Raw genomic sequence first — 22,547 nt, forward strand, 5'->3', positions numbered from 1 at the left:
TACAAGTGAAAATGTAAACAAAATTTTAATATAAGTGAAAATTTAGTTACTACTTTTACTAAATTCATTATTAAATGATGCCATCAAATAAAAATTTTCTCAATGTGAGTCATAACATGATACAACAATTATAGTGAAAAACTAAAAGTAATGATGAAAAAATTATCTTAATACCAGCATTGAATAATTGCTTAGTATGTTATGTATTTTAAAGTAAAATCATTGATTTTCTTTAACTACTACCGTTATAAAAAAAAAATTAGTTATTATTATCCACAAAATTACTAAAGTGCATTGTATACAATATGTTTCCATACAAATTTGGATATATAATATGTTTAGATGTCAATAGAAAATTTTACTTTTATTGATGCACAGATAAAAAAAGGGACGGAGCAGTGATAAAGCTGTTATTTCATGATCAAAAAATTATGAGTTCGAATCCAAAAATCAACCTCTTTGCAATTAATAATTATACAAAGATAGGGCTAAAAAGAATGTTTTACTGAACTTTAACTCATTTTTGACACCTTTAGCTCCGTCACTAACGAAGTTTCAGAAGATTGCGATTGGAAGTTTAGCATCCTTTTCTTTGCAAATCCCAAGCCACAAATATTCTTCAACACGGGTCCCACCCCTATGTGGCTTGTCTTGGGAAAAAAAACATAGCCATGCCTGAGAATATACAGTCTGGCAACATCAACTTGGCTCGGTTGGTTCGTGTGCGGCACAGAAGTAGAGGTCCATCTTTGTACACTGCAAATACTAGGCCCTTATGAAAGGCCATTGAGTACGGTATAATGGTGACTACCAGTCAAAAGGCAAGGGCAAAATCATGTTTTGCTAGTGTTGGTAAAGGATGTGCCACGCAGCCAACTTTCAATCCAGATAGATTAGCGAACTACAATATTTAAGGCTTGTTGCTGTTTAACTATATAGATATTTTCTTTATAATGAACACCGGGGATACTGTAGGTACAACTGGTCCATTTATAAACGCATAATAAAATTGTCATATAATGGAATAAGATACCACTCAAGAGCACTGTAATAATTGAATAAACTGTTCTTTTAGTGAATAAAGAATGACATTTTATATGCGAGGGGAAGCCAATGAAACGACAAAATGGAGATCCCCTATCGTCAAAATATTTGAAATATACCTTATATGATACTGCCAAAGCATCATACTGTGCTCTAGCCTATACATTGTAGTTACTGGAATGAAGTAATTTATCTTCCTCGTTTGAGATTTCACTGACTGAGAGCTGCAGGTGTGATTTGGAATTCATCTTGTTCCACTCATTTTCTACACGAAAAAAGATCCACTGGAAGCGGCGGAAAATCTCCAAAGAAGCAATTGTGAACACCGTTAGGTAATTATGGCGAAGATGGGCAGACAGCTTGTATGTCCATGTGCAACGCAAAACCAGATTGCTTCCAATCACCCAAAAGTAAACCTGCAATCCCATGCATATTATAAACTACTTCAGGACAGAACAAACTATTTTTTTGTTAACTGGTCTTTTATTTCTTCTTTGACCATGTTGTTTTCACATGCTTAGCAAACAAGTTAGAATCACATTAATTATACCCATATGAAGAGTTAGAATTGGTATTATACCCATATGAAGAGTTAGAATTGGTTGATTTAACCATCGATTGAGCTATGGCATCATGAAATTAGTCAATCTTTATCGAGTTTTAAAGGCAGTGAAAAGATTGAATCAGATTTTCCAACTAGTTTACACTCAAGGATGGCTCATTGGCTCCTCATCGTGCAATGAGGAATCAATGGCCTATTAAAAAGTTTTAAAATTGCTATATTTTTATTCACCTTCTTATTATTATTTTTATAATATATATACTTGGCATCGCCACACACAAACTTTTCTTAGAAGCCCCAAGTCCCATACATGTTATATTTCGGCCTCTTTAATACCTTTTTTACCACCCACATTTACATTGCCAAGAAATGTGAGGCACACTTGATAACTTAGTTAAAGTGAGAAGTATCGTGACTTGTTTACCTTTAAAAGTCAATATAAATAATTAATTCTTTTAAGCAGAAAAGAACAACAGAACTCAGGCTATTCTGATATAAGTATAACAATCCTTACCCATCTCCTTCCATGTAAGATATGTGAGAACAGATGCGGCTTGTTGAACTTGAATATTCGAGTGAAGCCACTGGCACAAGAGAAAGGAATATTTATCACAGCATGCCATAAGACACTAATCAGATCCCAAAAAAAAAAAAACCTAGATCCACTCCTGACCGTAGAATCTACAATTTCTACAGTTATAAAGAAGCTAAGTTCGAAAGATACTATTAAAGGTGCATGGTAGGACAAACACCTGGCATACCTTAGGTCCCAATCTCGAGTCACATCCCAGTAGAAAGAGTATGATGAGTTCACAACACTTGACAGAAGCCAGAGAGGCCTATAAAAGTTTGTCCATCTATCAGGGAAGACGTGATATTTAAGGGCAGAAAGAAAAATCACTGGCACTGCGGTTGAATATTTTAAAGCTGAAACCATAACCAAAAGAAATGAACATCATTACAAAGCAGTAAAACCATCTGTTTAATAAAACATGATGAGTTGTTCATTAATGATTAAAGAATTCAATCTACAAAGCAAAGAAGATATAAAATCAGCAGCTAAAATACTAAAATACAAACAACAGAATATAATTACAAACAAAAGCGGTCTAAAAAGATTAAACATGACTGCTCAAATTTTTATCATAATAACAATTCCAATATCATGTGAAATTATGAAATTTTTAAAAATTTCAGATACATAGAAGAAATTTTGAATTATAAAATAATCATGCTATGAAGAGAAGTCTTAAAATGTCCCTCTTACAAACAGCTTAAGAAAGAAGTAAAAGAGTAGTTAGTCCTTAACATGAATTTGTATGTTTCATTCTTTTTTTCATTTATTTATTTACTTTTGAAACGAATAGCACAATTTCCTATAGCAAGCACAAACATCTCTAAAGGACAGTGGAAAAACCATATCATGCACAAAAGATTATTCAATCTAGGTAAAAAGCCATAGTTCACCTGACAAACTTTTATTAGCTTAAAACATATATAACAGACACATTCTAATGATTACACAACGAGGAGAATATCAGAAATTATTAAGAGAATTTTCAAACAGTAAAAGATGCTCTGGAAAGCTGATATATGACATTGCACTTGAGTTTATATATAATAGAGGTAATAAGAAATGGAGTCCTAAACACTTGGAAGCTATGCATGCAGAACAGATGGAAACAAGCACTAGATTCTTAAATTGTGTATGATACTAATTTGACACAAACATATTTTTTGTAATAAATACCAAAAAGACCAAAACAAACTCAATTTCTATATTAATGTTTAATAGCAATTTCATAAGTTTGCAAAAACTTTGACAATAACTAATACAAGCTCTAAAAAGGAAAACAAAAAAGGGCATTAATTAGAGCAACAAAGAGCTCTTACCATTCAGAAGAGTAGTTTTGTCTCCAGTATCTTTGTACTGCCGGATACATTGGTTTAAGCGGAAAAGGTAAGGCAAAACAAGAACTAAAGGGATTGCAACAGAGTGACTACCACAAACAGAATCAGCTTCCAACCAAGCAATTGTGGCAACCTACAGAAAGTTTAAGAAATGCATCCCCTAATGAGAGAGCTGAAGCATCCGCAAGGCAAAAACTAAATAAACAAGTTCAAAAAGTCTAATTGTTAATAAATAAGCTCTATGGGAATGGAGAAGGGTAGGCACAATTAAAATTGTAACAAGTTACAAATCTCAGTATTACAGAATCAATAGTACTGATTTAGCCCAAGAAAATATTTTGAACGAAATACAGGAAACTTGTTCCATGATCCCAACGCTAAACAAGAGGAATTTATCACAATACTTGAAGTTGACCAAATTTTGTCATAATGAGAGTACGAAACTCAAGTTACACACAAAATATGTAAATAAAAACTCCCTAACTGACAATAGAAGACATCATATTCAATTTATCAGAACCAAACCTGCCGATGGACCATTCTACACACTGAACGCTCCAAATCAGAAAAGACCTGCACAAAATTGCAATCATAATCAAAATAAAAAAAGTAATGCATAATAGAAACTTCAAAATCAAAATTTAGATCAACAAAATTATGTCAATTCTAAATTCTCAGGTTGTGTGTCAATGTTGGACCTTTGTATCTATAATAATAAACGTAACTAAATGCATGCACAAGTATATAACTTCAGATCTATAAATAAACATAGGCTCAAAACCTAGTTAATAGAAATTAATAATAAAGATTAACATGGAAGAAGACAAAGACTTTTATAGAGAAAGGTGATATTTAAAAGGAAGCAGACCTTTGCCATGGAAGTTAAAATATCAGCCAAGAAAAAATCAGAGAATGATATTGCCTGTTTCCATGGAAATATAAAAACGTTAGATCATATTCAAGCATAGTCCCACCAAGTTACAAAAAGCATCAATTGATAACGGATAGGGTAAAGCAAGGGAAAGGATGAAGTCTTAAGAATCTGAATAAATAAAGAAAAAGAACAATTCTCATCTAAGTATCTAAGTTTAACAATTCAATAGTTCCCAGGTATCTTCAAGGAAAGATCATAGAATGGTTCAACCTGATGCCTCTTTCAAAGGTTTTAATTGTGCACGTAATAGTATATGTTGTGTGCACTAACACTGTCATTGATTAATGGCACCTATCATGAAAAAGGATGTGATAAGAAGGTTATTAATTGTTATGAATAATTTATTATTTATGATACATAGTCTTGCCAGCTTTTCTTCTCACTTCACTAAGAACAGCATGCATGTGAGTATCTGCATTGCAATCATCTCATCCAATGCACTAACACTGGTTGCATGCTTTTTAATGGCTTCCAAAAAGGGAAGAGGGAGCTGCATGGACACTTCTGTTGTTTTTATGAACACTGAACTATGAGTTAGATATGAATCTAGCATTCTATGTTCATGCTCATATCATCTGCCTGCTTATGCATAGCATAAATATAAGTCAGACACTAACAAACAGTGTCAACTATTTCAAGAGTAGCACTACAAGAACTGACTAATACAATACACCCAAATAAGAGCAAACTTGCCTGTAATGGAAAAACTATTCGCCAGAGTGTCCTTAAGAAGTAATATCTAGATGAAAAATAAAAGACATCAAAAGGGAATATCAAAACCATTACAACAGCAGCATACAAGAGCACCTGCAGAAGAGTAGAAGGAAAATTCAAAAAACTTCCAACAAGAGAAAAAAAGGAAGCACAGAATGGAATTAAAAATTGATCAATCATAAATAAAGCAATGAATAAAAATAATACGTATTTACAAGTTATTTTCTGCTGAAAGATTATACTGACTATACTTTTCATTGGTGATATAAATAAATATAACCTGCTGTATGGTAAATGTCTTATTTATGTTTTGACACTGGACAGCTTGGGTGATTCAGACAAGCAGGCAGTACCCATCTACCAATAATGAATTCATATTAAGAAATTTGTTAAGTAACCATTGGAAAGATATTTAAATCAAAATATCCAATGCGATGCTCAAGGGGGAAAAAAATTAGGCAGCGCAATAATTCCCTTAGGACATCATAGAACACCCAAAACTCAACTCTGGTCCCCATCACAGTTTAATGATGTTAGTTAATCAATGATGCTCCAACTAACTCTACGCAGAGCATCTTTGCAATGCATCCCAGTAAAATGAGCAGTACTCATTGCCAAAGACATTTTGCAGCAAATTTACAAGAGTCCCCGAGATTGGTTTATCGTAAACTCATTTTTATTGTTCATCAGTGAAACCAAAAGTACTTAAAAAAATTTGCAATCAAATTAATTACTCTTTAAGAAATGACAATACTACAGTACTAAATTGAAAAAAGGGATAACCAAGGAAACAAAACTTAAATAACAAGTAATAAGAGTGGATGCATCTATTACACTGGTTGTGATGCAGCATATGAGACTTCTCCATGAGAATAAAGATAAATATATGCTGTCATACTGGTTGGAACAATAATTGTCATCCATGTGGCACACTGCAACAATCAACAGAAAAATTAAAAAAAAAACACCAGTCAATCATTTGAGACTAATTATTAGAAAGAGGGGAACAAAGACACAGTGTAAAATGAGAAAAAGAAAGTATTAGAGAAACGGGTGAGAAGAAAGCCAAGAAAATTAGCCACTTTGACAATATAATAACAGTAATTGAAGGCCAAAGCACCAAAAACTAACGTAAAGATTATAAGATAATAAAAGGAAAGTTACTTAGAGCACAGCTGGTGGTACACAGACTTATCATTCCATTACTACATCTATTCCCGAGGAATGAGGGTTACTTAGTTTAGTAAAAAGATGGAATAATGTTTACATTCTACACCTTGATCCCAATAGGAATCCCTATTCCCTCCTAGAGACGTGGGAATGTTCATTCCATACAAACTGGAATTAATTCATTTTTTTTTATCCTTATTTATCATAACTAGTTATAATTAAGATTCCGTTCTATGATTGTTTCATGTACTAAGCATAAAAAACAGAATGGACAAGAATAAAAGAACAAGTCCATTCTTGAGAAAACCAAATATGGGAACAGAAATGGTTGCTTTGCTCCATTCCAAGTGATGCCACTCCCATTTTTATTCCCCTCACAATCCTGCAAAAACTGATTTGATGTGCCAAACATGACATAAGTCAAAGTCATGAGTTGTTACCTTCCATACTTCTTTGTGAGTCAGATGATTTTGATCAAGATCAAATATTTTAGCATAATTGACTCCACCCTGAGCAAAAAACCATAAGTTGATTCCCCAAAGCCAAACCATCAAAGCCTGAAATAAAATAAAAAATAAAAAATATGAGATGAAACACAATGACACAACAAAGAATGTAAAGAAAATTCAAAACTAGTATTTTAACCTCCTTGAATGCAGATATATCCATGTAAACATACAGACTGTGACATGCACACGTGCACACACAGACACAGTAAGAGGGGGGGAGAGAACTAACCGCAAGAAGAAGAGGATTAAAATACAAAAATGCTTCATATAGAAATAATTCCCGCTTGTCCACACTCATTCTCATAACAGAATCCCATCCAATCTGCAATTTTCAAATATGGCAAATAAGATTGTGGCAATATGATGAAATCCTTAAGTTAAGGGGACAATACCTCAATCTCACACCCCACAGTGAAGTTGTGGAGTGTTGTAGAGAGAAAATGTTACTGACCTTGCAACAGATGAAGCCCCAAATAAGGAATAATAGTACCTGGACATTCATCTCAATTAGATTCTTGAAACAAAAAAGAGTAGAAGGACCAGAACAAGAAAAAAAAAAAAAAGGAAGGAAAGCAGTAGGAGGCACACAATAGGTCTAAAGTCAAATTGCAGCTCACAATTACAATAATGTACGTAACTCCGAAAAAAGATTTCAGTGAATAATTATCCGCACTCTAATAAATCATGTCAACCAGCCACATATTTTTCTCTCCAAAAGAATCAAATTTTTGGAGCAGCTCAACAAGAATGAAAGAGATAAAACATCCCATCATTATGTAAGACAACTTTTGCAATTATTCAAACGACAGCATCAAACAAAATATAGAATAAAATTAACAAGAAGGTTCCTAATGCTTTTAGACAGTAAAAGAATGTAATAACCTTGAATCTCCACAACAATGTAGGAGAGGGCATTATTGCAGCGGCACTCATTGATATTGTACCACCCCTTAAATCATTTGCCTCGACGGGATGCAACAAACCTTCCTCAACGCCATTTTCCACCTCATATTCATCTAGGAATAACACAAACTATGAGTTGCACTGATATAAAACACCAAACCAATATAAGGAAAACTCAAAACAACACCGATGCAGTTAAGGGAATTATAAATTGAAGTTACCAAGATCATATACAACAGCTCTGCTCCCAGACTTGCGTAAGTGTGGACTATTAGCAGGAACGGCAACACCTCCAAACATAGATGAAAAAGACAAACAACTAAGCTCCTTTGTACTTGTATACCTCTTCTTCCAATTATGCTAACAACCTTTCAACATGCAAACTTTGAAAAATAAAAAAATAAATCAGCAAATCTCTAAACTCTATCTAATGCAAACTGATTTGATCAAAGAAAATCAACATTTTTATAAAAATAAAATAAAAAATAGAGGATTCCTAGAGTTTCTGCGGATCTTACTTTAGCCGCAGAGAAAGCATTGCCTAACACAAGCATATCTATGGAGATTCATGCACGAGCTACATTGTGTAATTTTCAGAAAGCACAAATGAAACCTAAGATATTAAAATAGTATCAAGTTTTCGGGTTAAATGAAGAATTAAGCATAAAAATGTTGATCCAAAAAGGTGGGAAATAGATAGAAAACGAACCGAATCGAATTGGTGGATGAATTGCTTGTGCGATTTGGGATCTCTTGATATCTCAAACGGCAGAGGAAAGTTGAGGATTGAGTAAACAACAACAAACGCGTAATATTTGAATTTTAAAGAGAGTACTTTTTTTTTTTTTTTTTAATTTGATTTCCATACAAAATAACCTTAATATAAAATTTCCCTCATAATTTTATGAATAAAGAATTAGCTATATATTTTAACAGAATATTATAAAATGTTACCCGTATTTGTATTAGAATTGTGTTTCAATCATATGAATATCTTTAAAAATTTTATACCGATTCAATTCAATTTACAGTTAAATTATTAGTTTTCAAATTGATTTATTGTTTAATGGGAGAATTAATTTATCGAATTTAGATGTGTGTTTCGATTAATTTATTTCAAAGGGAGATTAATCTTTTGATAAAAATATTTGAAAACAAAATGTAATTATTTTGTGATTTCATAAATTTGGAGAAATAAACAAAACAATAGCGAAAATCAATAAACAAGAGAAAGTAGGCTTACAGACTCGGGCTAAGCAAGGGTAGTTTTGGAAGCACTCATTTTCATGGTTTTTACTTACCTGATTATCGATGAAATATCATCATTGAAATAGGATTTCAACCCCGTAGATTTGGTTCAATTTTGTATGTAAACCTCAATTGATAGGCAAATTTTTAGATCACCTGTACCAAACGTCGACAATCAACTTACCCACTTTTTGATGCCTAGGAAAATCTTGAGATACCCTATACCAAACGCCTAAGAAGGGAAAGTAGGCTTCTTATGTAGCTGCACAACTATCAAGTGACAACAACATCCTGAGCCTTTGGAGACGGCATGTTCTTCAGAGACGAAGCTTTACTTCTTCATCACTGCATTAAAATATGTGACGCACAATATATAATGTTCTACATAGCTTAAAGTTGAAGAATACCCTAATGACTCCGGAAACATAAAGAAATCGACCTATTGACCAAAACAAGGTGAAAAAAAAAATTATTATATACTTTTTTTTACAAATTATTTATTCATTTAATATCAACAAAACACATGTGAGGAGGAGTATATGTGCTTTAAGTCGCAAATCATTATTACGTACGAGGAACACTGACCAAAATATCATTTTCCACTAATTTTTTACTTAAATGTCACGCAAACAGTGTTATTTCCCAATCTACCACGGGGGCAAGTTCGCTACAGCGGATAGCGAACTCGGTTGGTTTGCTGACGTGTCACATTTTTAGTAGACACCAAGTTCGCTATACGGGATAGCGAACTTGGTTAACTTGGTTTTAACCAAGTTCGCTACCTTATCTTTTTTTTTTACTTGGTATTTTGTTAACCACTAAAAATATGACACGTCAGCAAACCAACCGAGTTCGCTATCCGCTGTAGCGAACTTGCCCCCGTGGTAGATTGGGAAATAACACTGTTCGCGTGGCATTTAAGTAAAAAAATTGGTGAACAGTGGTGTTTTGATCACTGTTCTTACGTACGACTAGTGCAAACGTTTGCATAGCACGACACCAAAAAACTTATCTACCTTCACTTTAGAAATATTAAAGCCATATTATATACATAATATTATATACATCTTAATAGTACTTATTTATTTACAGAAGAACCAGTGTCCGAGTAAAACTGCTGAAATATTTATACCAAAAAAAGTGGCTGAATTTTTCAGCCACGATCCTTTCCACGTTAGCCAAGACATCAATTTCCAGAGCTCAGATTTGGCCACCCCAACAAAGGAAACCTAGGAAAACCTTGACTAAATAACCATCAAAGTTATGTTACTATGTTACCTCACCCATCCTGTCACCAAACTCAACCCACCTTGCTTGTTGCTCCATCCTCAAGCGCTCAAATCTGAAAACATCATTTTGCTTGTGTTAGACAAACACACTTTCACTTCTCAATATGCATTTCCCTTTTTTGCTCCCATTCCCATTCACGGATTCTGTATTTGATCTTGGATTGATTTTCTGCACCAGCTGCATCTAGGAGGGAATTCAGCATTTTTTGTTTGGTAAGGGTAACGCTCACTTTTTTGTTTTTTGTCTGTTATATATTGTCTAGACATAATTATAATGGGAAAGCTAATGTGGGGTGGGGTTGAAGATTGTTCATGCAAGGTCACATTGATGACGATGATGCATGTTGAATTGTCATGCATGTTTGCCTTACATTTTCTAAAAATAAATAATAAAATGTGTGTTTTAACCCAAAAGCTAGGTTATATTAATGATTTTATGTATTTCTAGCACACCCTCTCGTACGAGAGTCTATTGTGCTTGAAGGATGGACAATGTACAGACCCACATATCAGTGCTAAGAAATTCCACAAGACTTGATTAATTATTAATTAAATGGGGTGGCGAGGATCGAACCTGTGACACCGAGCTCTAATACCATATAAAGAACCAATTCAACCAAAAGGTTAAGGAGTTAAGGAGTCAAGTGAGGTTATATTAATGATTTTATATATCTGCGACATAAACTTTGTTTTCTTTGATTACTTTCATTGAAATGGCTGAAGGGTTAGGAGCTACGTGGCTCAAATTGGAGGATTAGAATAAACAAAGCGGAATTCCCTCCATCAGTTGAGTTATAGTTTTAGTTAGCATGAATAAACAGTGACATTATAGGAGCATGGAACCTCTATGTGAGTTTTGTGGGGTTGTAAGAGCTGTGGTTTACTGCAAATCAGATTCTGCTCGTCTCTGCTTGCATTGCGATGGTTGTGTACACAATGCTAATGCTTTGTCCCGTAGGCATTCACGTTCTCTCCTCTGTGATAAGTGTAATTCCCAGCCAGCAATTGTCCGTTACATGGATCATAAATTGTCTATATGTCAAGGTTGTGACTGGAATCCAAATGAATGTTCAGTATTGGCACATAGGCGTGTGGCATTGAATTGTTATACTGGCTGTCCCTCTTTGGCTGAATTTTCTAGGATTTGGTCCTTTGTGTTTGATGCTAATTCCTCATGTGGTGGTTGGGAATCACTTAGTACATTGCCTAAAAATGAGAGCTGCACTAGCAAGTGTCTGGAGCAACCTGATAATGACGGTTCCTTAGGTTTGGCTAATGACAAGTTGGATGAAATAGAATCATGTGTCAGATATGAACCTTGGATGGGGCAATCTCCCATGATTCCACCATCAACTCCAAGTTACATGCCGTACTGCAAAGATCAAGCATTTTTCTTTCTTCAAGACTCAAATCAGCCAAAGGTATCATTTTCTACTGGTTTTCATTTTGGTTAGAAACATTTCGGGAAAAGCACCATTTTAAAATTTTTGGACAAAAGAATTGCCCAGATAATTGGATAAGTTTTTTTAAACTAATGCAGTTAAACATGTCAGTTATACTGACTGAGACTAGTCTCATCAATGATACTGACGGGACTCATGCAACGTCAGCGCCACATAGACAGTCCCGTTACAGTAAAACTTCGGAAGACCATAACTTTTGACTCTGGTATCCAAATTAGATGATTTGTTTTTTGATTTCACATAACTTTTCGAGATCTACACAATGACACCTCATTTGACATATTTTATCTTCCACAAACATAGTTTGAATTTGTAACAATAGTATCACAATCACAAGAGCATTTAAATCCAGAAGATGGCACATGCGACAGCTAATAGTGTTGGATCGGAAAGAAATCAGAATCTTCTGGATTTAAATGATCTTGTAATTGTGAAACTATTGTTGCAAATTCAAACTATGTTTGTGAGAGATAAAATATGTCAAATGAGATGTCATTGCATAGATCTTGAAAAGTTATGTTAAATAAAAAAAATCATCTGATTTAGATACCCGAGTCAAAAATCATGGTATTCCGAAGTTTTGCGTGGTGCTGACGTGGCACGAGTCCCGTCAGTATCATTGACGGGACTAGTCTCGTCAATACAAGTGACATGTTTGACTACATTAGTTTAAAAAAATTTATTCAATCAACTTTAACTCAGCAATTCTTTTGCCCAAAAATTTTAAAATGATGCTTTAGCCGCAACATTTCTGTATTAGTTTTAACTTTTAAAGATAACTCAAGAATTAAGAAAGCTCTTCAATAGCCTCAATTATAAGAAATATAACTGCACTTCACTAAATTATCCTTTTTTGAAATATTCAAAATGTTAGTACTCCATCAATCCTCACTCATTTCATCCAGTGAATATATCAAGAGACAAGAATAAAATTATTAAATAAATAAATAAATTATGATTTCTTAGTTTCTTAAAGTGACAAATAAAATGAAACAAAAATATTTTTGTAAAATAACAAATATTTTGAAAAGGGGAGAGTATTTCACAGGGTAAGAAGAACTATAATAATGACAAAAGTGGTTAGAACTTGCACTATGAGAACTAATAATACTCTTTGTATATTTGATCAGTCCTCCTAACAATACTATGTTGTTTTTCTTAATGAAAACTGATACAACCTTCTTTCTTTTATATTTTTTAACTCATGAACTGCAGGGATGTCCTAATATCAAGGATTTAGGAATTCATGATGCAAATGGTCTCTGTGAAGGTCTCAATGTGGATGATGTTCACTTAAACTTTGAAAATGCTGATGAAATATTTGACTGCTCTCAAGGTACCACAAGATACAACCTTGAAGATGGAGGAATGGACTGTCTATTAATGGATAAAAACATATCAGTCACAGAATCTAATGGTCTTATTGAGAGTGCCATGGAGGTTTTTCCTAAAATTCAATTTATTATTCTCCTTTCTAAAACTCCTTATGGATATAAGGTTTACCAATGATGTACAAAACTAATTGTCATCAATGTGATTGTTTTAGGCATCATCATCAGTCCATCAAGATTGTGTGGCTTTTCAGTCATCTGGGGCTGGTGGGTCAGCTAGTGTGATGCAGGCCATCAACAGTAATGCAAATTGTGCACTTATGAATCCTAGCTTCAACAGAAACATCAATCTTGGATTTCATCAGGGTCAAATGCATTCAAGCTTATCAATTCAATTATCCAACATTACTGGTGAAAATGGTGCTACTGAATATCAAGACTGTGGTTTATCATCAATGTTTCTGCCAGGTGAAACTCCCTGGGAACCAAATTTGGACGGTACATGCCCACAAGCAAGGGATAAAGCTAAAATGAGATACAAAGAGAAAAAGAAAACTCGAACGTATGTACCTTCAACTCAGTATATGTGTTATGGTAAAATGAAATAGAGAGAGTTGTTTAGTTGATGCAACTTTTAAGACAAATATGCCCATTCAAGTTGACATGAATGTGAAACATAGATTCAAGTCACTAGAACTGCCTACAAGTCTTGAACTATGTTACGATCCCATTTGCAAGGTATAGGACTTGGAGTCCCACATTGGTTGTATGGACAATTAATGTGGGGTTTAACAAGGTCTTGGGCACTCCCACCCTTTGAGCTAGCTTTTGGGGTGATGCACCTCAAGGTTCTTATCAAATGGTATAAGAGCCTTCCACTATGCCTCCCGGTTGCAATCGAGCGGCGCGGGTGGTGACACCGGCATTGTAGTGTTCGCTCGGGACTAGTAAAAGACTAGCGCAAAGCCAGCCCCGTGGGCGCCGAGATTGCGGAGCGTGGTGGAATGTTACGATTTTATTTGCAAGGTATGGGACTTGGAGTCCCACATTGGTTGTATGGGCAACTAATGTGAAATTTAATAAGGCCTTGGGCACTCCTACCTTTTGAGCTAGCTTTTGGGGTGATACACCTCAAAGTTCTTATCAAACTATTTTGTCACTTTCTTTCTTCTGCTGCTTTAATTACAACTGCAAAATGAAGATTATTCTCTCATTTGTTTAATACAAGAGGAAAACATAAATAAGTGAAATTGTGTGCTAACACATGTCTGGCATCTAAATCATGTTCAAGGATATACAACTATTTATAACACAAATTTTGGGAGATCATGAACTATTTTAATCTTTTGGAGGATCAACTAGAAAGATGCAACAGTTGTAACTCTGAACTAATAATTAGAAAGAACTTATCCTTCGTTATGTAACTCTATCATAATATGTTCCTTAGCTACATTATGGTCAACTATTTGAAAGATCATCTTATCAGCTGCTCAGATCTCATGCATTTCACTTACTACAACATTTTAGAGTGCTGTTCTTTTGTGGTGGGGCAGGGTTGAGACTCCCAACTGATTTTTCTAATTTCTTATGTGCAGGTTTGGTAAGCAAATAAGATATGCATCTCGCAAAGCAAGGGCTGATACAAGAAAACGTGTGAAAGGCAGATTTGTTAAAGCAGGTGAAGCATATGATTATGATCCTCTTGTGACAAGAGACATCTAATCATATTATCTGCAATCATTATCTTTTCCACGCAAGATATAGTTCTGACTGGTAAGGTAGTATTACACCTAAAATTCATATGTTTTGAATGTAAAATGGAAGCTTAAAACTCTTAAATTAAGGATTAAAATATGAATTTAATGTCTATAATTTATTAATATTGAAATAATGAGATGAATTGTTATTAAGTTAATTTTTTGTAATTAATTAAGTCAATTTCTATGTTTTTTGGTGTTTTAGATATTTGGAAAGATATGGAGGCACAAATATCATGATTGCGACAAAAACTAGATGAAATCTCATTTAGAAGATTTGTCACCAGCGCTCAAAACAAAACTCAATCTTAATTCCTAGACGTTGGAATCTTTATAAATATTGCCTTCATGACTTTCTAAAGGAGTTTTTCACGAAGAGAGCTTTTTGGACCAAGGGGGAGCCTTGCGACCAGACACGAGAAGATGAATTTTTATAGTTTTCTTTATCTTTTGTTTTTGTTTCCTTTGCCATGTTTGGCTAGTTTCTTTTATAATTAGGGTTAGGCGAAACACTTTTGAATCTTGAATTAATTTACTTTTTCCTCTCAATTTAATGTTCTTGTTTTCATGTTGCACAATTATTTTGCTTATCATTCTTAATTCTTTTGTGAATTGGCCAATCATAGAAGAATATTTGAGTTATGCATGATAATAGGGATGATGGTGAATAATTCTGATTTGAATAAATTGTCAAGTTTTGTTTGATCTAGAGATAGACTAATAGAATCTCCGAGGTTGTTAATTCATTGCTCTTAATGCTAGATCTAAGCGGAATTACTAAGGAATTATGATTCTTAATAGGTCAAAGAATTGAAATACCAAGGGATTGTATTCTGATTAATTTTGGGATGAATTATTCGGTAATATAAGCTTGAATGTTCTTTGATAGGGAAAGTAGATTTAGGAGGAAATTGGAAAAAATCGAAAACCTAACTGCGTGTTCTATTCTTGAATTCCAACCCATTTTTTAATTGTTTGAATCCTTTTCTTGTATTTAATTGTTGCTTGACATTTGTTCTTTTATAATTAATATCTCAATCAATTCCATAAAAACTTTTCAATTAATCCAACTTTGGTAAACTATTGAACATAGTGCTTGATAGATCAATATTTGTGGGAACGATAACTTTTCTCATCATTTCATTACTTGAACGACCACCGGTGCACTTGCCGATTGACCAGGCAGTCCCCGGACATTGTGAATACATTGCTTTGCTGCCAGTTCTTAATCAACAGAAGTTTTGTTTATCTTATGAAAGTGGGATAGAATTTTAGTTCAGCCAGATAATTATTCGAAACTTGACTACTTAGGGGTTTGATGCAGATCTATATTAGAGCTTTTAAACAGGTTAGTATTTAGATGAAACAAAAATATGAAAAAAGTTTTGCATTTGGAAATTGTAGAAGAAAGGATAGTATATATACCAAGATATTGCATTTAATTGCATGTAAGAAGTGTAAGAGGTAACAGGCATTGGACATAGAGGAGCAGGAGGTTTGAACAGATTCAAATTGCATCACTGTCAGTTTCAGTTCAGACAAACAAACAGAGGGTAAGATAAATACCTCTTTATAAACAGTGCTGGAATTACTTGCAAGTTGCAATGAGTGCATAAGTATGATATTATTCATTTAACGTGAGAATAAATTCTGTCTAAAGGTCACTGCTCATATGAGAAGATCCTGAAGCATGAAACAGGAAAAATGACTCATGATATCGTTCTTTTCCAAAAGTTTCTGATATCATTCTTTAGAATGTTTATTATCAGAGAGAAATCGTTGCCTTTAAAATATTCTGAGTTGTTTGATATTAAAGTAAATGATAGGTTCAAATTGGGGTCTACATGACGAGTTTATAATATCAATTCAGCTTGTTTACAACGAAAACCTGAGATGCTACTTTGATGTTCAAATATCGAAACAGAGAAAAAAATATTACTTTACTTTGTGTGGTTGAATTACTAAAGCATTGCAAGCTCTCAGCTTCTTTTGACAGGGAATAGAAATCATATTTTGAATCATGTTTAGTTGTCATGCCATACGTCTCAGCATCTTAGATACTCATGCAGTTTATATAAAAATGTTATTGAACCAAAACTTCAAATGTGCAAGTATTTGTTCCTTCACAGTTCATACTTCTACATAGAGGAATTATCTGAAGAATCTGGTCAGTTAGGCAAAATGAGAGCAAGGGAACCAGTAAGATGCATAAGTTGATGTTTCATGTTACATTGTACTTAGGATATCATGTTGTTTGGCAAATGATATATTATTCACTTATTTTAGGCTTACACAAATTATGACCCGATCATCCATGTTCGAGAGACAATACTTGGAACTGTAGCAGTTCTTCCTAGTAGTTTAAAATTAGCATATAATTTTATGACATAAGTAATAATTGCAGTATGAGATGCTAGGAACTACCATGACAATATATATAAGATATTTTATTATATCTGCCAACACAGTGTAAACCATTGATGCCAGAAATTTGTTTTAAATAAAATAACCATAGAAATTAAATTTGAACTAACCACATCTACCAGAAGTTAAAAAGAAACCTAAAACATTGTGCATGCCTTCCTTGTACTGAATCTATAGTTGTATTAGCAACTTTCATATATTTAATCATGATATTGAGAAAACTTTTAGCACTTGCCCATGTTCAACAATTCCGCTAAGCTCTTTTATCTATCAACCAAGAGAAAACAAAGCCAGCACACAGATCATCTAAAGAGAAAAGATAAAAAGTTAAAGAAACTGGGAAGGGCTATTATGCATTCTTGAACACTTTCTGTTGGTGCTGTTGTTAGGAAGGTTTCCTATGGCCCAGCTTACATTGGCAGGAAGAAACACTTCTAAAGAGGCTCCAATGAGATATCTTCGTGTAAGGTTCTGACATGTGTTGCAGAGAAAGCACCTAATATGCCTAAGGGCCAAAAAATTGGCTCCATGAACCCATTTATCACATTTTCTACATAAATATGCATCATCAGCTTGGCAATACAATGAAGCCTTTAACCCGCATAGCTCACAACATGTAGAAGAACCTCTGGTTGCACCATGTGATGAAGCACTCTCTTCAAGTGTGAAGCTCCTGCAGGAACCACCATGTTTTTTCTCTTCTGCACCTTTGCACATATTTTCTATATGGGTAATAAAGCTTGGTGTAGTTTCTTGAATAAATGGTGTTGTAGATTGGTGGATGAATAAAAGCCTTTTATAACAAGTCTTCAACTAGAATCACATATATAAATACACGTTCTTTAAACAAGGACATGGATGCCACTGCTTCACGTAATCACATGTGTCTGTTGTATTTTACCCCATTTGTCCTTTTCCAATCATGACAAAAGGTCAATTTAGTCATTGGTGAGGAAGAAAGAATTAATGTGTGACACCACTAGTTTTGACAAAATAGAAAAGAGGGTGAAAAAAAAAGATAACATATGATTAAGCTTTAAGCTTCATGAGATGCTTCAAGGGTTGTTGTGAGCCATAATTTGTTTTGTTGAGTGGTTATGAAGCCTAAGAAGAAAGTTTAATTGTATGGTCTAGAATTAGCAACTTTAAATTTGTGACCCACCAAAGCCCATTTGGTTGCACGTAGGGCCACTTGAAATGGAAACTGAATGAGTTATTGGTATTGGTTGAGAAATTATTTGAGTTTTATACAATTTTATTTTTGTTTTACACGTTTGGACCCCAAAAACTAATGAAGTGTACTTTTGTAAGGCACAAGAGTAAAATGTGTCCTTGTCCACAAATTGTTCTTGAGGTTGACATATTAGTCCACATGTATGGTTGAAACCTGAGGAACATCAACCTATTATTTGACACGAATATGATGAGTTGGTGATTCCAAAGAAATAGAAAGTAAATGGACAATGAAATATCGAAGATGATTGGGTTTGGTGCTTTTGGTGACTTGGGGAGAGTTTTGCTGTGAATTCTCACCGTTCAATTTGACATAACAGACAACCACTAAAGAACCAATCAGATTGGATATCAAGTAATAAATTCAATTTATTGAACAGAGACAGGAAAGGAATTGTCCTTATTTGGTAATTGGTATTAGTTGGTGGAGAAGGAAATTTTCGGATTGGAGGAAATGAAACTAGTGATTGAATGCAATTATTCTAAGGCGCTAGCAGAATAAAAAGAACATATGACAATGAAACGCATTTCCTGGCTACCGAAAATGTTAAAGAGAAATTTACATATTTCTGGTTATTAAAAGCTAGATCATAAATAAAGGAACTGTTTGTTGTTTTTGTATGAAATTACGTTTGAAACACTCACGAGAGATATGTTGGGAAATCGATAATCGCATACTAATCACAAATAAAAAGAAAAAGAGAGAAAAATAATTGACATGATGATTTATCCAATGTAGGCTACGTTTAATTTATCTTTATTATATTTATTTCATCAACCACTAGTTATAAGTTATTCAATTTATAAGGAGAATATAAATAGATTAGAAAACTCTAACAACACTGTTTATGGATTCAAACCCAAACTACTAAGAAAAAGAAAAATTACAATAAATTATAAGCCCACAACAATTTCTTTTTTGCTGATCCCGACAACGAGGACCCTCATCAGCATCCGAAGTATGAGTCATACCCAACAAGATCTATGGGAATTAGATTAATGAGTTTAATGTTTCTTATGTTATAGGAGATAAAATTATGGGAAAAGTATTTCTCCGGTCACCGGAAATAAAGTTATCTCGAGTGAGATCAAAACGATGTCGTTTTGGGTTATAAGATTAAAAAAATATAATGACAAAAACTAATATAACCCTGCAATATAATATAATTACAAAAACACCTTGATTTTCGCCCCAAAACAACGTCGTTTTGAGCTCACTGGAGATAATTTTATCTCCGGTGACTGGAGAAATCCTTTACCCTAAAATTATTTCCTATGTATATATAAAAATGTGTGGAGTCCATATTTTTTTTCTCTCATTTCTCTTCACATGATCTCACATAGATCCTACATACTTCTATGTATATACATAAGCTAATTTTATTTTCTATAATATAAGAAACATCAAACCCTTCAACTAATATGCCGACTTTTTTTTTTATGATTATAGGAATGCAGATATCAGATAATAAAGAAGAAGATATCCGAGATAAATAGACGTAATATTTTGTGCCTTACATTTTTTAATTGAATAAAATAAATAAATAATTGTAAGGAGTTTTGTTTCTTAAAAGAATTTCAACTATATTACATGGAGTATGGATTTCTTAAGTCTTAAAAGTGGTCTTTAAATAATTTCAAAGAAACGAAGGATTAATATGAGTTTATAATAATAATTATCAAGAGATTAGTGTAATTACATTAAAAGAGAATAAATTAAGGTAAAGATTACTTCAAGTGGTAAGCAATTTAGGACCCTGATGATGTATTCAAATTCTGCTAAACTCATTATTTTTTAGACGATTTTGCATAAGCGCCCCCCGATACAGGGCATTAAACTTTGTCCAAGGTGGTCAAGCCCAAGTGGTGGTCCATAACTTATAACTTTAAGGGCCATTTGGTAGGATTTCCGGGAAACTGAATTTTTTTAAATTTTAAATTTTTGGATATTATCGTAAACTGAATGTAAAAATTATATTTTTAAAATTTGAGATTCCCGAACAAATAAAAATTTCTCCTGTACCAAACGCCCCTTAAGACACATACGTATGTGTTTGAATTTTGCTATAACTACTATTTTGAGGAGGACTTTTCTTAAACATGACTCAACTTGAAAAAGTAACATCTCCTGCCTAATTTTTTTTGAAAATTTGTAAAAAACATTTGACGTATACCTGCCTAATTTTTTTTTTTTTAAATTTGTATAAATCATTTGACATATAGCAGCCGCTGTGAATGCAACCTTATTCATGTGGATGAACCGTGTAACACTTATCTACACTTTGGTTAAAATAAACCTTTTTGATTTATTTATTATATAATTTAATATTAATTTAATTTAATTGATTGAACTAATAACCCACCTATTGAAATAGTGACCCATTAATCCAATATCTCAACTCATCAATTTGAGTTTAATAATATTGGTTTAAATCCTCGTTGTTTTAAATGAATATAATATCCCTCTCTTCTTTTGCATGTACCGTGAAAAAATATATCTAATTATCCGTTATTTGCAGTTGACAAAAATGAACGAATACTTCCAATTGAAGGATCATATATCCTATAAGTTAGAAGATTTTTTCTTCATCATTTTTATCAACGGGGTTAAAAAATAAAAATAAAAACTCTTTTATGGTGGTATTCTCTACATTGATAGAGAAACACTTTAAAGAAAATGATATTTGAAATATTATTGAATTGTGTATAATCTGTACAAAGGGTTCTCTATTTATAGAGAATATTTGACCTAATTTTGACCTAATGGACTTGGCCCAATACAACAAATAAATAACTAAATAATAACTAAATAATTATTATTTACAACACTCCCCCTCAAGCTGAGGAATAAATATTTATCATTCCCAGCTTGCTAGTAAGTTCTTGAAATCTGTCTGAAGGAAGCCCCTTTGTTAATAGATCAGCTAATTGACGCCCAGTGGGAATGTATGGAGTGGTAATCAACCCGCTATCAAGTTTCTCTTTGATGAAATGGCGGTCGACCTCAATATGTTTAGTCCAATCATGTTGAACTGGATTATGAGCTATACAAATAGCGGACTTATTATCACATAGCAGCTTCATAGGTCCCTCACATTTTATTTTGAGATCATCAAGTACAATTTTCAGCCACAGTAACTCACAAATGCCTTGAGCCATAGCTCGAAATTCAGCTTCTGCACTTGATCTGGCAATCACTTCTTGTTTCTTACTTCTCCATGTCACCAAGTTACCGCAAAGAAACATGCAATAACCAGTGGTAGAACGACGGTCAGTCACGGATCCAGCATAATCAGCATCTTTGTAGACTTCTAAAGATAGACTGCCATCACGTCGGAATAACAATCCTTTACCATGAGTACCTTTAAGATACTGAAGAATTCTCTCTACTGCCTGCATGTGTTTTTCCTTTGGATCGTGCATAAACTGACTGACAACACTAACAGCATAAGCTAGGTCTGGTCTAGTATGGGCCAGATATATCAATTTCCCAACTAGCCGTTGGTATTGTCCTTTATCAACTGGAGGACTCTCTTCTTCATAGCCCATCTTGTGATTCTGCTCAATAGGAGTATTAGAGGGTTTACACCCGAGCTTTCCTGCTTCTTTGAGAAGATCCAAAACATATTTCCTCTGGCTGATAAAAATTCCTTTGCTTGAATGAGCTACTTCTATCCCTAGGAAATATCTCAGTTTCCCAAGGTCTTTGATTTCAAACTCAGAGGCAAGCCGTGTTTGCAGAATTTGTCTCTCCACAAAATCATCACCTGTGATAATAATATCGTCAACATATACAAGGAGCACAGTAAGCTTGCCATTTTGGGAGTGCTTGAAGAAAAGAGTGTGATCTCCTTGACTCTGTCTGTATCCTAAGGTCATCATAACCTTAGTAAACCTTCCAAACCAAGCACGAGGTGACTGCTTCAATCCATACAAGGCCTTTTTTAATCTACAAACTTTATTTTCCCAATTCACAGAATCAAAACCAGGCGGGATTTCCATGTAGACTTCTTCTTCTAACTCACCATTGAGGAAAGCATTTTTCACATCAAATT

The 22,547-nt window shown here is 33.7% G+C and overlaps 2 protein-coding genes across 4 annotated transcripts; one reads left to right on the plus strand and one right to left on the minus strand.

Moving 5' to 3' along the window:
• Positions 1-1,049: 1,049 nt before the first annotated feature.
• LOC133306742 (uncharacterized) lies at positions 1,050-8,585 on the minus strand. 3 transcript variants are annotated; one of them, XM_061507116.1, is made up of 15 exons: positions 8,457-8,585; positions 8,266-8,360; positions 7,969-8,115; positions 7,727-7,860; positions 7,296-7,334; positions 7,074-7,166; positions 6,776-6,892; positions 6,002-6,097; positions 5,145-5,258; positions 4,386-4,439; positions 4,043-4,090; positions 3,500-3,650; positions 2,368-2,533; positions 2,121-2,190; positions 1,050-1,460 (listed from the first exon to the last, which is right to left on the minus strand). In XM_061507116.1, the coding sequence occupies exons 3-15, from the start codon at positions 8,045-8,047 to the stop codon at positions 1,203-1,205; spliced, it is 1,419 nt and encodes a 472-aa protein (XP_061363100.1). In that variant the 5' UTR covers positions 8,048-8,115; positions 8,266-8,360; positions 8,457-8,585; the 3' UTR covers positions 1,050-1,202. The 3 variants fall into 3 exon arrangements, with proteins under 3 accessions (XP_061363100.1, XP_061363099.1, XP_061363101.1); XM_061507115.1 differs by having other exon boundaries at positions 7,969-8,130; XM_061507117.1 differs by lacking the exon at positions 8,266-8,360 and having other exon boundaries at positions 7,969-8,130; positions 8,457-8,526.
• Positions 8,586-11,120: 2,535 nt separating this feature from the next.
• On the plus strand, positions 11,121-14,800 carry LOC133306751 (putative zinc finger protein CONSTANS-LIKE 11). The gene is made up of 4 exons (XM_061507126.1): positions 11,121-11,705; positions 12,963-13,244; positions 13,294-13,640; positions 14,674-14,800. The coding sequence occupies exons 1-4, from the start codon at positions 11,121-11,123 to the stop codon at positions 14,798-14,800; spliced, it is 1,341 nt and encodes a 446-aa protein (XP_061363110.1).
• The last annotated feature ends 7,747 nt before the right edge of the window (positions 14,801-22,547 follow it).

The sequence above is a fragment of the Gastrolobium bilobum genome, unplaced genomic scaffold, assembly GCF_033153095.1.
Source record: "Gastrolobium bilobum isolate Gb01-03AN ecotype WA unplaced genomic scaffold, APGP_CSIRO_Gbil_v1 utg16899, whole genome shotgun sequence".
NCBI lineage: Eukaryota > Viridiplantae > Streptophyta > Magnoliopsida > Fabales > Fabaceae > Gastrolobium > Gastrolobium bilobum.

Bases quoted from the DNA above. Each gene is read 5' to 3' on its own strand.
- LOC133306751 (XM_061507126.1), top strand. From the start codon at position 11,121: ATGGAACCTCTATGTGAGTTTTGTGGGGTTGTAAGAGCTGTGGTTTAC. The intron at 11,706-12,962 runs GTATCATTTTCT...CATGAACTGCAG, and splicing joins AAGACTCAAATCAGCCAAAG to GGATGTCCTAATATCAAGGA. The intron at 13,641-14,673 runs GTATGTACCTTC...TCTTATGTGCAG, and splicing joins GAGAAAAAGAAAACTCGAAC to GTTTGGTAAGCAAATAAGAT.
- LOC133306742 (XM_061507116.1), bottom strand. From the start codon at position 8,047: ATGTTTGGAGGTGTTGCCGTTCCTGCTAATAGTCCACACTTACGCAAG. The intron at 7,335-7,726 runs GTTATTACATTC...ATGAATGTCCAG, and splicing joins CATTGTTGTGGAGATTCAAG to GTACTATTATTCCTTATTTG. The intron at 2,191-2,367 runs GTATGCCAGGTG...CTCTTGTGCCAG, and splicing joins ACTCGAGATTGGGACCTAAG to TGGCTTCACTCGAATATTCA.